The following is a 14,990-nucleotide window of genomic DNA, read 5'->3' as shown; positions in this document are numbered from 1 at the left end:
TAAATAGCACCGGTACTTTAACGTAACCAGGCGCTACACATGTTAGAAAGCATGCCTATAAAGAAACATCCTTTAAAAAAATCTAATGGTCCTGCAGGGGTGAAAATTTGAGAAAATGGAGACTAATGCCCCGTAGACACGATCGGACATTCCGACAACAAAACCGTGGATTCTTTTTCTGACAGAATGTTGGCTCAAACTTGTGTTGCATACACACGGTCACACAAACGTTGTCGGAAATTCCGAACATCAAGAACGCAGTGACGTACAACACGAGAGCCGAGAAAAATTAAGTTCAATGATTCCGAGCATGCGTAGGATTTTGTGCGTCGGAATTGGCTACAGAGAGAACTTTTGCTGTCAGAAAAATTGAGAACCAGCTCTCAAACATTTGTTGTCAGAAATTCCGATAGCAAATTGTCCGATGGAGCCTACACACGGTCGGCATTTCCGACAGCAAGCTCACATCGAACATTTGTTGTCGGAAATTCCGACCGTGTGTACGCGGCATAAGAGATAACAGCCTTCTTCTGCTGAAACAAGACTCTCCATGGCTGGTGGAGAGATGAAAGGAAGCACAGCCAGGACTTCCAACAGGAAGAAATTAGAGGGGTGAAAGAAAAAGAAGAAAAGTTAGTGAAAAAACAATCATTGTAACCAAAACACCACCATTAAAAAAGGAAACAAAACATTATAAGATAAGGGGTGTATATAAAACTCAAGAACAATATCTGCACTTTGCATCTTTTCAGTAATTTACCAAAAACACAACTTTCCATTACGGTACTTCCAGTAACTGTAAAGACTGACAATAAATTACATTTTTGTTTTTCCATCCTGTACCAGGACTTAATCTTTTCACAGTTCACAGAAGATCAAAATGGAAAGCAAAAAAGTAAATGGTAGGCTCATGAAAAAAAGTTAAATCCAAAAGTTAAAGTAGAACTATAGGCAAAGCATTTTATTTTTATTTTTATTTTGGATAGAGAAAGTGAAGGTTATAACCCCTGTCATATTTATTTCACCATCTGTGTCCCATTGCAGAGATTTCCCTTCACTTCCTGTCCCATAGCCAAACAGGAAGTGAGAGGAAATCCCTGCAAATTAAGGTAAGTCCTTGGTGACCCCCTGCTCACCAGAACTAGTGTCCCCATTGGAAGATTTAAACCTCAATTACTTCTCTGGGGGCAACCCAACATTTAGAGTTTTCTTTTACTTTTTACCTTCAATGATAATGGTAAACAGGACAAATAGGGTTAATCTCCTCAAACAGGGGCACAGACAGCAATAAAGGGGGTTCTAGTCCCTCTTCACTATAGCCAAAACCCCCAAAAAAATAAAAATAAGTATTACCTTTAGTTCTACTTAAAGGTGTATGTATAGCCATTTTTTCATAGAGACTTATAGCCGGATTCATGTAGATCGGCGCATCTTTGTGCCGGCGTAACTCTCATATGCGCTACGCCGACGTAACTCTGAGAGGCAAGTGCAGTATTCACAAAGCACTCGCTCCCTACGTTGCGCCAGCGTAACGTAAATTGGCCGGCGCAAGCCAGCCTAATTCAAAGTAGGAAGGTAGTGGGCGTGTTACATTTAAATTAACCATGACCCCCATGTAAATGAAGGGCTGAACGAACGGCGCATGCGCGCGCATGCTTAGAATCACGTCGCATATACTCCCTAAGATACGACGGCTCAATGCCTACGACGTGAACGTAACCTACGCCCAGCCCCATTCACGTACGACTTACGTAAACGACGTAAAATAGACGGCTGTTCCCTGGTCCATACCCCAACATGACTTACACCTGCTTTATGTGGAATAACTTTACGCCGGACGGACGCCTTACGTAAACGGCGTAGATTACAGCGACGGGCGCAAGTACGTTCGTGAATCGGCGTATCTTGGTCATTTGCATATTCGACGTGTAAATCAATGGAAGCGCCCCTTTCGGCCAGCGTAAATATGCGCCCAAGATACGACGGCGTAGGAGACTTACGTCGGTCGGATCAAGCTAAAATTCAGGCGTATCTTGTATTGAGAATTAGGCGCACAGATACGACGGCGCATCCGAGAACTTACGCGGCGTATCAGAAGATACTTCCGCGTAAGTCCTACGTGAATCTGGGCCTTAAAGTGTAACTTTTGTTGAGAAAAAAACATGGGTGATCCTTGTACATTGCAAGGATTTTACCAAGCTTTGTTGCAAATTCCTACCTTTTGTTATTCTGAATAAATCACTGTGTGCTTTTCTGCCTCCATGTGGGAAATGGAGTCTAATGGGAGTGGTTTCAGAATTATCAGTCAGCTGCTGCACCTGCAGGGCACTAATAAGGAAAGCTGCTGGGCCTGCATCCCTTTAGCTGTGATTTCCTATTGAAAGTATCTCACCCAAAATTACATTTTCTTGCAGGGGGTTGCCTGAAATCTGATAAGTATCTTAAAATTGATGAGCCAATCACACAAGCAGGAAATGATGTTTCTAGGGAGTGTTCTGTAAACATTCTGTGTACAGAACACCTCCAAGTTGCCATATTGCATTTTCAGAAAATTACAGAGCTGCAGATTGAAAAGGAAAGGTCATTTTGAAAAAAAAAAAAAAAATAATCAATTACAATATGGACCTGTATACGCTATATTGTTTTTTCGTTATTTGCTACTCCCCCCCCACAAAAAGTGGAGCTACCCTTTAAAACCCATAGCGTGGTATTTTTGGATTTCTGTGCCCCCGGGGGGGATTTTTCTTTTGAAACAACAGGAAATGAGAGAAAATCCCCCAACTGGAGTGTAATTTTCATCTTAGTCCCGGGAGAATTTATCCCCATTGAAAATTTGCTCTTACCCCTTGCTTTGGTATACAGTTTTGGATTCCCCCCCCCCCCCATTTGCTGTCTCAGTGACAATAGTCACCAGGATAAACAAGGTATAGCCCCCCCCCAACAGGGACACAGAGCCGATTAAAACTAGATTGGGGGGGGGGGGTTAAACCTTCCATATCCTATCTACAAACGGCATAAATCTTGTTTTTACATACGCTTCAAAAATAGAAAAAGGTAAAGACGCAATTGCATTTAAGAAATGGATTCAAGTGGGTTATTTTCATCAATAATATAACAGATAAAATAATCAATAAATACTTAGGCAGCATCAAACACAAAACATCTATTTTGTCCTCCATAATTAATAGAAGCAAGCCAGGCAGTGTAGATTATAAATACTCTGATCGATGTTGTTCCAAGTTGAAAGAACAGCAGTTGGGTGGAATGAAGAAAGCTCCAGATGTATGGTTGACAATCTAGTTTTTTTTTCTCTCCCATCATCAAACAGGGATCCCTAAACCTTTCAAACAAAGGGCCAGTTCACCCTCCTTCAGACCGTTGTCCTCTGGTTAACCTATCGTGTGTACGAGGCCTTAGTGGGAATATTTGTGCCCCATCAATGGTGTTAGTGGGAATATTTGTGCCCATCGTTGGATGTCAGTGGGAGAAATAATGTCCCATCATTGATCTCAATGGAAGCAAATCTGCCTCATTATTGGTATGAACTGAAGGAATAGTGTCCCATCATATTAGAAGGGATAGTGCCCCCTAAAGGTTATTTGTAGCCCTGATCAAGAGGAATCAGTAGAACCCTCAAAATGCATTGTCTATAGCATGGGTCTTCAAACTATGGCCCTCCACTTGTTCAGAAACTACAATTCCCATCATGCCCAGTCATGTCTGTGAATGTCAGAGTTTTACAATGCCTCATGGGATGTGTAGTTCCGAAGACAGCTGGAGGGCCGTCGTTTGAGGATCCCTGGTCTATAGTTTGTCCCAGAATGACCAATAAAAATTGAGCTGGACTGTTGACCATACATTTACCGCTCCCTTCATTCTACCAAACTTAATTGTCATTCTGGAGACCTCCTTTTCAGATCCATTGGATCTTAGAAAGCAGCCTCCTAACTAAAGGGCAGCATCTAAATATCTACCGAAATCCTGATCCAACTCATCTTCAAATAAAAATAATAGTTTATTGGTCAGTTAACAAAAGCATGAACTTTGGTGGCAAGACGATGCTTTCAAAAAAATGGTACTACTTGGCTTCTAGAAACCAAAAAATGGGGTGGAGGAAATGATTCCAAAATACTGCATACAAATTTCCAACAAATCCTATTTGGTCTCTCTTACCTGAATATCACTGGCTTCCTCCAGCGGGGGCGGTGATGGGAAGGATTCCTCCGCGGGGGGCGGGAAGGGTTCAGCAAACTCAGGAGGCGGAGGAGGGGGGAAACTAGACGTGGGGGAGCCAAGAACATCATCACTGAAGGAAGGTGGAGGAGGTGGAAAAGACCCTGGGCTCAAGATGGAGTCATCGTGGGGAGGGGGAGGCGGCAGGATAAATTCTACAGGGGAAAAAGAGCAAATAATGAGGCAAATAAAGAGCAAAATAAAGGATTTCCATGAGGAATGACAGTACTCGAAATTGTTCAAATACATTTATATCAATTAAAGTGACTATTACTTTAATATAAATGCTATACATGCACAACTGCAACACTAGTAGAATATATAAGCTTAGCCACTAGGATCCAGTAAGGTAAATAATGATCCACTTTAAATATGTCCAGATAATTCAACCACTTTATTTTTACCTAGACACAACCCACCGGTAAGTGCTCCTACCCACCTTGTAGTGACTGTAGAACCGAGACCTGGGGCTCTTCACTCAAGACCAGGGCCCAGTGCCCAAGGTGCCAGGGTCTAGCAAAACCCTGAATTCAACTTTTGGGTATGGTGAGGTACCAGTAGTGGATTTAGGTTTTGTGCTGCCCTAGGCCTGACTAAACTCGTGCACCCCCTAATTTAAATATGACCCACCCCTTCCTGTCAAGGTCACACCCATTTATATTTAAGTCCCACCCTGAAATTGGGGACACTAGTTCTTAGGGCCTGGGGGGGCATTGGATTCCCTTAATTTGCATAGATTTTCTCTCACTTCCTGTTTGGCTATGGGGCAGGAAGTGAAGGGAAATCTCTGCAATGGGACAGGGATGGTAAAAAATAAACTGACAGGGGCTATAACCCTCCCTTACTCTATCCAAAAAAAATTGTTGCCTATAGTTCTACTTTAATTTCTGATAATTTTATGGAGAGGTCTAAGAAGATATAACCATGTCAATGGTGCAGCAGAAAACATATATCACAGTGAGGAAGGTTTGTGTTCCAGGCTGATAGGACAGTCAAAATTAGAAGCTGCTTGCGTTACACTAAGGCCGAGTACACACGAACAAACATGTATGGTGAAAGCGGTCCGTCGGACCGTTTTCACCATACATGTCTGCCAGAGGGCTTCTGTACGAAGGTTGTACACACCATCGTACAGAAGTCCGCGCGTAAACAATACACGGGGCGTGTCCGCGGTGTCGCCGCGTCGATGACGCGGTGTCGCCGCGACAATGACGCAGCGACGTGGGCGGCCCGCCTTTAAAATGCTTCCACGCATGCGTCGAAGTCATTCGACGCATGCGAGGGACAGCGGGCGCCTGGACATGTACGGTAGGTCTGTACTGACGACCGTACATGTCCGAGCGGGCAGGATTCCAGCGGACGGTTTTAAAACACGTCCAGGAATATTTGTCCGCTGGGAAAAGGCCCGGCGGGCAAATGTTTGCTGGAATTCGGCCCGCTCGCGCCCACACACGACCAAACATGTATGCTGAAACTGGCCCGCGGACCAGTTTCAGCATACATGTTTGGTCGTGTGTACGGGGCCTAACAGTGTAGCACAAGCCGACAGGGGCTCTTTCCGTGCTGCCCCCTGCAAAGTGCTGCCCTAGGCCTGGGCCTTGTTGGCCTAGGCCAGGATACAGCATTGTGAGGTACAGGTGCACTCAAAATCTCCCCATATACGCGATTCCTTCATCTACGCTAAACAGCATGGATAGAGGGATTTCCATGTTGCTGGTAGGGCCAACCAGGGAACAAACTTTGGCCTATTGAGCAGGAATCGATGAAATGCAATCCACATATGGCCAGCTGAAGGAGACCATTTATAACCATATCATTATCAGGGGTGAACTGACAGCTCATGGGGCCCCCGGGGAATAGAAGATTATGGGGCCCCCAGGCTTACAGATCCACGCCAGGCGGCAGTGGAGAGATGGGGCAGCTAAAATCTTGTGATTTAAAAGCATGTTGGTTTTGGACAGATCAGGGACAGAGGTTCACAAAAAACACACATTTTTACATACTGTCCCTGGATTTACCGAGCCTGGCAACCCTAATGAGGCCCCCTAGTGGCATGGGGCCCTCGGACAGTGCCCGAATGGTCAGTCCGCCCCTGATTATGTATATTGTTACTTATGTATAGGCCATCATTTAACTCCATGACATTGTTTCTGGAAATGATGCCCTTATTTTCGCAATGTGACAGCATCCATTGAATCCAGCAGCACACACTTGGCATATCCCCCCCCAATTTCTACAATGATCATTTTCAAAATGTAACATTATTGTACAGAAACTAGAATAATACTGATTTTCTATTTTCTCAAAATAGAAAATTGCACCTTCACAACACTAGACTGAATTCTGCACATTTGCTTGCAACCAAAGACTCCGTCATCAGTAGACTTTCAAGAACACTTGAAAATATATTTCCTAATGGAACACTTGGGGAAAGAGTAATTGAAAACAAGATTTGAACTCCCAGAGGCTGTAACTGCACAGATAACAGGTTGATTCAGGACCCCCTGTGGCAACCAATATGGTAGTGCCCTTGACCAACATTGGAAAAAGATACAATTTTACACGGTTTCCCCAACATTTATGTCTGTTGTATTTGGCGGGGGGTTCATTAAGCAATAACGAGATCCATCAGCAGGTGGTGGTTGGCAAACACAGCTTCATGGTTAGGGGCCACACATACAAGGACATCCCAAGAACATTTGGTGTCCTGTCTGTAGGACCCTAATCATGTACGATGTGAAGAAATTATTGATCGGACAATGTAGAACACCCAATTCAATAAGCCCAAACTTTTTCTGCCACTCAAAAAAAACGCTCTTCTCGCCACTCCATACCAAATATGAGATGTGAGGGTCTAGCCAGTTAATTGTTTCTGGGCGAAAAGCCATTGACCACATGTCCATGGGCATCCTTAGAACTTTTTTCAGAGAGGGGCATCATTTTAAGGTTGCCCATGCTCCGCCCCTTTTTTTACAATGTCATTAAGGGGAGGGGCTTAGCAGAGACTCGCAAGTAAATATTGTTAAAGGAGAAACGGCAGACATTATTTCAGGCATGTGCTATGTACAGGGTGCAGATTCCAGGCATGTGCTATGCCAGTATGCATACCCAATCCCCCACAGAGCTCTCTTCCCACCACAGAAAAGAATCGTCTATAACTCACAGTGGCAGGTCAGGCTCCTGGCATAGGCTCCTGTTGATGCATGCTGCAGGCTTGAGGGGTTGTGGATAACCCGCCCCTCTGTGGTATATGCAGAGCTGGGACAGCAGGAGGGGTTTTGTGTGTGCCAACTCCTGACGCTATAGACCAGTGCTATCTTAACATTGGACGATGAAAAGCCCTGCCGGCCGCCACCCACAGTGCAATCTTCCTTCCTGTGCCGGCTGCTGGTACATATAGAGCGTTTAAGAGCCCGAAACCCGCTCACACTCTGTGCGCTGTGCTCAGGTGATTAGGGTGTGCGTACCTGGGCACAACCCGTGTGCACGCCTATGGCGGAGACCTTGCAAATCCCTGATTCCAGGGGAGGCGCCTGCCCCCCCTTGCCCCTACCTGCGGATGCCAATGCACATGTCCAATCTCTGTTCAGATATCCATGAGCAGCTTGGCATTCAGAACTCCATGCAACAAGACAATTACACAGATGATATACATATACAAGAGCCATCTTATCTGCCAATAGATTTGTTATTGTTGTCCATCCAGTTCTGAGATCAACACACCTCTACCAGAGGATAAAATTCCTGTCCGGCAGGGGGAGGAGACATGATGGCCAAATCCTCCTTTCATACCATGTTGCATATTACATCCATATTTAGAGTGCAACATGAAACATGATGGCATTCTGCAGCCCCCTCCCTCAAACTGCTCACACCCCTCATTCTGTATATTTTGGAATCCAGTATGCCTGTACATGACTCCACCCACACCCCTGTGCCATCCATTTACTGGTCAATTCCAGGCTCTGTGAATGGAAAAACTACAAGTCCCATATTCCATTGCAGTAGAGGGACTTATGGTTTGTCATAGAACACACGTGCGGTAAGGTCACCCTACTCATAGTCCATTGATTACTTCATCCAACAACATAATCGAAGGTCTGTACCTAGGGTTGCCACCTGTCCAGGATTCACCCGGACAGTCCAGGTTTTGAATCTTGTGTCTGGGTTTCAGGCGGACTGCAACCTGGACACATTATTCAGACCAGGCTGTGGCTCCCCAAGTAACCAAGATAGTTACACACAAATCTGTTGCCATCTAGGAGCTGTGGGCGGCTGTCTGGGGGCAGGTTCAGTATCACTGGGGGGCAAAGCAATGATGTCAGAAAGAGCTTTTTGTTTACACCTACTGCTCACTATGCACACCGAATTACTACTCTTCTTGGGGCACCCAAAGGTGTCCCAGGCCGCTAAAGTGTTCGGGTTTGGCTTGAAGAAAAGGTGGCAACCCTATCTGTACGGACCTGAGGCTGAAAATCTGCAGGAGCCTGTGTATTGCCCTAATTGTAAAGTAACATCAAAAGGGAAACCTATATGTGTTACCAACACCCCTGTATGGAATAGAAAAGGAGAAAATCCCCCAGGGTGGGGCTTTAACGGTAACAACGCAATTAATATAAGTAGTAATGGTAGTAAAAGTTTATTTCACAGTAAATACAAAAGTATCAATATTAAAAATCAAGGTTAATGGATAGGTGTCTGACTTGTCCACAGTGGTTCATTCAGGCCCTACGCGTTTTGATACCTTGTCCCTTCATCAGGGGCCAGTGTCCGTGTGGAGTCATACTGTAAATAAACCTGGGGAGGTATTGGCCCCAGGTTACAACTTAAATAGTTATCTAGATGGGATCCTTTTTGAATCCTGTAGCATACAATTGATACAATGAATATTCCAGAGACCTCGTAGAAATAGGCCTATTCAAACATATACTTTTTTGCTTATTTAGGAGTGACACATACGTTCTGTGCCCTGTTTTGGCAACCTTGGGCTTGCTTGGAGAAAGGAAGGTGATCCTATCCCACTATGTGCCCCATTTCCTTCTCTTAAGGGGCCTCGTTTGCCACTACTTTGATGCTTGCCGGCTCAGCCATGAGTTCATATATATGGTGACGGGTATGATATGTGTACTGTGCAGTTTCTATGTTCTCTGGTTCTGTATAGATATCCAAAGTAATTATGCAATATTTTGAAACATGTTAATCTGTGTTATATACAGTGTGACTCCACGCGGACACTGGCCCCTGATGAAGGGACAAGGTCTCGAAACGCGTAGGGCCTAAATGAACCACTGTGGACAAGTCAGACACCTATCCATTAACCTTGATTTTTAATATTGATACTTTTGTATTTACTGTGAAATAAACTTTTACTACTATTACTACTATTATTAATTGAGTTGTTACCGTTAAAGCCCCTCCCTGGGGGGATTTTCTCCTTTTCTATTGCCCCAATTGTAGTTGCATTGGTTTCCAGACGCCAATGAAATGTTTTTATAAAGTGAGTGTCATCATTTCCCAGAAGGCAATGGGGTCTTAGGACAGGAAGTTGAACCACCGCGGACTGGGAACTAGGCAGATTACAAAATATGCCTAGTAACAGCCATATACGAGTAAAAAAAAAAAAAAGAATTTAAGAATGTTTTATTTATTTTTTACATTAAAGGCAAGCTGTTAATAAAAAGTTAGTTTTTAGGGTGGAACTCCGCTTTAAGCAATACTAAACAGGTCTTCTCCCTACCCCAGTTTGTGATTAGACAGTAGCACCAGGATAAGCGCATCTCTTTGTCACTCTGCCCTCTCCTCCTATGAGCAGGCTCCTTCCACTACAGCACAATTTACATGAACTGCTTCTCTCCCCCAGTCTGAGCTCTGCTGTACAAGGTCCGCAAGTGACTGATACCAGGTCAAATATAGGTACTTTCACCAACTGCATTTTAAAATGACTGCATTTAATGCTTTAGGTATTAATTTAGAGCTACAGTTCAGCTTTAATAGTGGAACTTTTGCCCACTGCGGTTTGCAAGTCCTTATTGAATTTGTAGAAGGTGCGCGCTGGGCCGCCATACTCTCAGGCAAAAACCTCAGAGTTCCTCAAACAGCAAAGTTCACAAAAGGCGTAAATAACATGAAAACGTGTCTACAGTTCCCGTCGTCTGCAAAGGATTCTGAAGCTGCGTAGGAACACAACAAAGTTCGCCAATTTTATTTGATTATTGCGAACTCGTCAAACCTTGGACAATGTTTTAACAGAATGAGGACTACGGCGTTCACCAATCAAAAGTCGCGCTGAATTTTAGTTGATGTTCCCGAAGCACGCAATGTTCCTGCAGTTACTGGAAGGTCTCTCGTATTGGAGTCACTGGCGTTTTCCGGTTTAATGGCCCTTTTAATTTTCTCTTGAGCTTTCTCCGGGAGACAATGAATCTTAATTATCCGGCTGCACGGCTCCCCGATCCCCTGATTACAATATTACCGTCATAATACGGTGAGCGCGGCTGAGCCGCAGTTTAAATGAACAGCCGGATGTCACACAAAAAAAATAACTTCATTCAGCATGGGGCCGCCTCATACGAGTAATTACACGTCTTCTATTAACCTCTTGCTGGCCATGTAACGCATATGTGCGGTGGCAAAAAGGGTGGGCTTTGATGCCCATGCACCCATATGCGACCAATGTTTCCATGTTGAAAGCACGGTCACTGCGTGCTCCGAGATTTTGGTTAGCTTTTGGCCTCTAGTAATGACCGGTAGCTGGCAGGGCCAGCTTCTAAACATTTGACCACGGTGACAGCCAATCAGTGGCAAGTGATCAGACAGACATTCCCACCCTCATAGATCTTCCTTCGATTACATGGTTTTAGTAAATTTGAAGGCGATTGTAAAACCATATTGTATAGTGTATGTCCAGTTTTAGATTGTAAGCTCCTATGGGGTAGGGACTGATGTGTACAATATGTAGAGCACTGTGTCAGTTGGGGATAACCCAATCTCTGCACCAATGGGCTAACCCAATCATTGCACCAATAGGCTAACCCAATCTCTGCACCAATGGGCTAACCCAGACGAGGGCAAACTTGGCCCTCCAGCTGTTTTGAAACTACAAGTCCCATGAGACATTGCAAGACCCTGACAATCACAGGCATGACTCCTAGAGGCAGAGGCATGATTAGATTTGCAGTTTCACCACAGCTGGAAGGCCGAGATTGCCCACCAATGGGCTAACCCAATCTCTGCACCAATGGGCTAACCCAATCTCTGCACCAATGGGCTAACCCAATCTCTGCACCAATGGGCTAACCCAATCTCTGCACCAATGGGCTAACCCAAGACTTCCAGAGCTACACCTCCTGTTTATCCATTGAGCAAAGTCTGTTTACTGTGGTCAGACACCATCTGAATGGCCTGAATAGCCGTAAGTGCCCGTCCCCTTACTGCTATGACAAGAATTTCTTCAACAAACTCAGAGACATTCCAGGAAATAGGGCCCCTCCCAAACCAAACAGGTGTCAGGCACAACAAACCGATTTAGAATCAGAGTGTTCACAGCCACAAAGAAAACAGGTCACATTTCAGGGGAGAAGAACACCCGTGTCAAAATTCTTTGATGGGAGCTGTTGGCCTCCCTAGACAAAGAAATAGTCTGGTTGAGAACACCAGAACTAGTACGTCGGTCTGAGAATTGCAGCTTCTAAACTAAAGTTTCTAAAACAGATCTTCAGTTTAAACACATGACCAACCAGCCCTCAGAGATTGGATGTAAAGCCTCTTAACATTCAGGGAGGCTCTGTCAATTCTCATTCTGCAAATGCTAGTTGCCTGGCTGTCATGTTGATCCTCTTGAATCAACTCTTGAGTAACTGACCTGGAGCGAGTAAGCAGATAAGGATTGCTGGCCTTATTCTAATCTGCAAAACTACAGAAGCCAGCAAGTCATGAAACTGTCAGGTACTTGTATCTCCGAGGGGGGGGGGGGGGGGTTTAAAATGGCATACTATGCTTATGTGGAAGGATTAGAGCACTGTGGCAAGAAGGTACAGCACCGCACCACAAAAAAGGAGAGTACAGCGCAGAGCCACAAGAAAAAAAAGGTACAGCCTCCAAGCCACAAAAAAGAAAAGTACAGCGCCACAAGAAGAAGAAGAAAGTACAACGCCGAGGCACAAGAAGAAGAAAGTACAGCGCCGAGCCACAAGAAGAAGAAAGTACAGCGTCGAGGCACAAGAAGAAGAAAGTACAGCGCCGAGCCACAAGAAGAAGAAAGTACAGCGTCGAGGCACAAGAAGAAGAAAGTACAGCGCCGAGTCACAGGAAGAAGAAAGTACAGCGCCGAGTCACAGGAAGAAGAAAGTACAGCGCCAAAGGCACAAGAAGAAGAAAGTAAAGCGCAGAGGCACAGGAAGAAGAAAGTACAGCGCCGAGGCACAGGAAGAAGAAAGTACAGCGCCGAGGCACAAGAAGAAGAAAGTACAGCGTCGAGGCACAAGAAGAAGAAAGTACAGCGCCGAGGCACAAGAAGAAGAAAGTACAGCGTCGAGGCACAAGAAGAAGAAAGTAAAGCGCAGAGGCACAGGAAGAAGAAAGTACAGCGCCGAGGCACAAGAAGAAGAAAGTACAGCGCCGAGCCACAAGAAGAAGAAAGTACAGCGCCGAGCCACAAGAAGAAGAAAGTACAGCGCCGAGCCACAAGAAGAAGAAAGTACAGCACCACAAGAAGAAGAAAGTACAGCGTCGAGGCACAAGAAGAAGAAAGTACAGCGCCAAGACACAGGAAGAAGAAAGTACAGCGCCGAGGCACTGGAAGAAGAAAGTACAGCGCCGAGGCACAGGAAGAAGAAAGTACAGCGCCGAGGCACAGGAAGAACAAAGTACAGCGCCGAGCAAGGTGTGTGAGCTAAAATCCCTGCTCTGTAGTGCAAAGTTTTCTAGAAAGGGGATATACTGTAGCAGTGTGCAGAGGGTTACCCAGCCTCCCTCGCCACAATAAAAAGGACAGCCTACTCCGCTATTATCTTGTAAAAGATAAGGTTACGCTGAGTAAATTGATACCCAACATGTCATGCTTCAAAATTGCGCCCACTCGTGGAATGCCAACAAAATTTCTACAGGTCATCAGTTTTGAGTTACAGTGAAGTCTAGTGCTAGAATTATTTCTTCCACTCTGACGATAACAGCGATACCTCACGTGTTGTTTGAACACCGTTTTGACATGAAGGCGCGACTTACGTATGTGTTCGCTTCTGCATGCGAGCTTGGCGGGACGGTGCACTTTAATTTATTTTACATTTTTTTCTTATTTAATTTAACTTTTTTTTTTACACTGTCCCTGTGGGTCACTTTTATTCCCATTACAAGGAATGTAAACATCCCTTGTAATAGAAAAACAAACATGGCAGGACCCCTTAAAAAAATGACATCTGGGGGTCAAACAGATCTCAGATTTACACTAAAATGCAAAAAAAAAGTTAAAAAAGTAATTTGACAAAAAAAAAAAAATCCCCTTTAAGAGTATTGGACCCGCCCACCAATGCTATGGAGCCGAGCAGGGCCCATCTTCCCCTCACTTGGCATCCAGGCAGTGAGGGGAGAGGAACCGATCGGCTCCACCGCTAGCAACGGCTCTGGTAAGCGGCGGAAACAACCAGATCATGGCAGGAGGGGGGCCCTCTCCCGCCCTCGATAAAAGTGATCTTGCGGCGAATCCGCAGCTGAGATCACTTTTATCTGAAAGAGGACAGTCCGCCGTTTTTAAAAAATATCAGGTTCATGGCAGCTAGCTGATGCCATAACAACAGTATTTAACGTCAAAGTAGCGACGTATAACGTCGGTGGCAGGTCCTTAAGTAGTTAAAGATTAAAAGCGGCAGTTGCCCGCTTTTTTTTAAAGTGGCAGTTGCCCGCTTTTTTTAAAAAAAGTGACAGTTGCATGCTTTTTTTAAAAAGTGGCAGTTGCCCGCTTTTTTTTTTAAAGAGTGGCAGTTGCCCGCTTTTTTTTTTTAAAGAGTGGCAGTTGCCCGCTTTTTTTTTTAAAGAGTGGCAGTTGACCGCTTTTTTTAAAGAGTGGCACTTGGCCGGTTTTTTTAAAGAGTGGCACTTGGCTGCTTTTTTTAAAGAGTGGCACTTGGCTGCTTTTTTTAAAGAGTGGCACTTGGCTGCTTTTTTTAAAGAGTGGCACTTGGCTGCTTTTTTTAAAGAGTGGCACTTGGCTGCTTTTTTTAAAGAGTGGCACTTGGCTGCTTTTTTAAAGAGTTGGCTGCTTTTTTTTTTAAAGTGACAGTTGGCTGTTAACTCCTTGTCATACACAGTAAGGCCTCATTTACAGGGGTGGCTGAAAAAGCATTGTTCCGAAAAGCTATGTGCTGTGAATAATTTTTTGGAGCTGGTTGACAGATGGCTAGGAAGTAAAATGTCGCCTCCTGTTTAGTGAAATCACAGCGAAAATGCGTGCATTAAAGACAGTTGCAGCACAGGCACAATTACCCAATAGCGGCACCAACTGCCAAAAGAGACTTGCTCTATAAAATGTTTGCTGTGCCACAATGCCGCCGTTCACAGATATTTCCTCCAGGAATGTTGGGTCACCGCCTGTTTTTACTGCCCCACCTGCATTAACAAGGTGGGACTTTTCTGAACTCATGCTAAGTGGTGCCGCTGACTCCGCAAAGGGTTAACGCAGCCCGACCACAAGACGTCATACCCATCCCACAAAACACCCAATCCAGAATCAGCTTCCTACGCATTCCTCTGGAGAACACTCTCAG

The 14,990-nt window shown here is 44.8% G+C and overlaps 1 protein-coding gene across 1 annotated transcript in view; it reads right to left on the bottom strand.

Annotated features, from left to right (window-relative positions):
• The window catches only part of ZYX (zyxin), a 51,474-nt gene that overhangs the window by 20,481 nt on the left and 16,003 nt on the right, over positions 1-14,990 (bottom strand). Inside the window, exon 3 of the mRNA XM_040361677.1 lies at positions 4,174-4,388. Within this exon, the coding sequence (XP_040217611.1) occupies positions 4,174-4,388 (215 nt within the window). The remainder of the gene's footprint in view (positions 1-4,173; positions 4,389-14,990) is intronic.

Source organism: Rana temporaria, chromosome 8 (genome assembly GCF_905171775.1).
Source record: "Rana temporaria chromosome 8, aRanTem1.1, whole genome shotgun sequence".
Classification (NCBI taxonomy): Eukaryota; Metazoa; Chordata; class Amphibia; order Anura; family Ranidae; genus Rana; species Rana temporaria.
The sequence above is the reverse complement of the archived record's forward strand: the minus strand, read 5'-3'. Positions and strand labels throughout refer to the sequence as shown.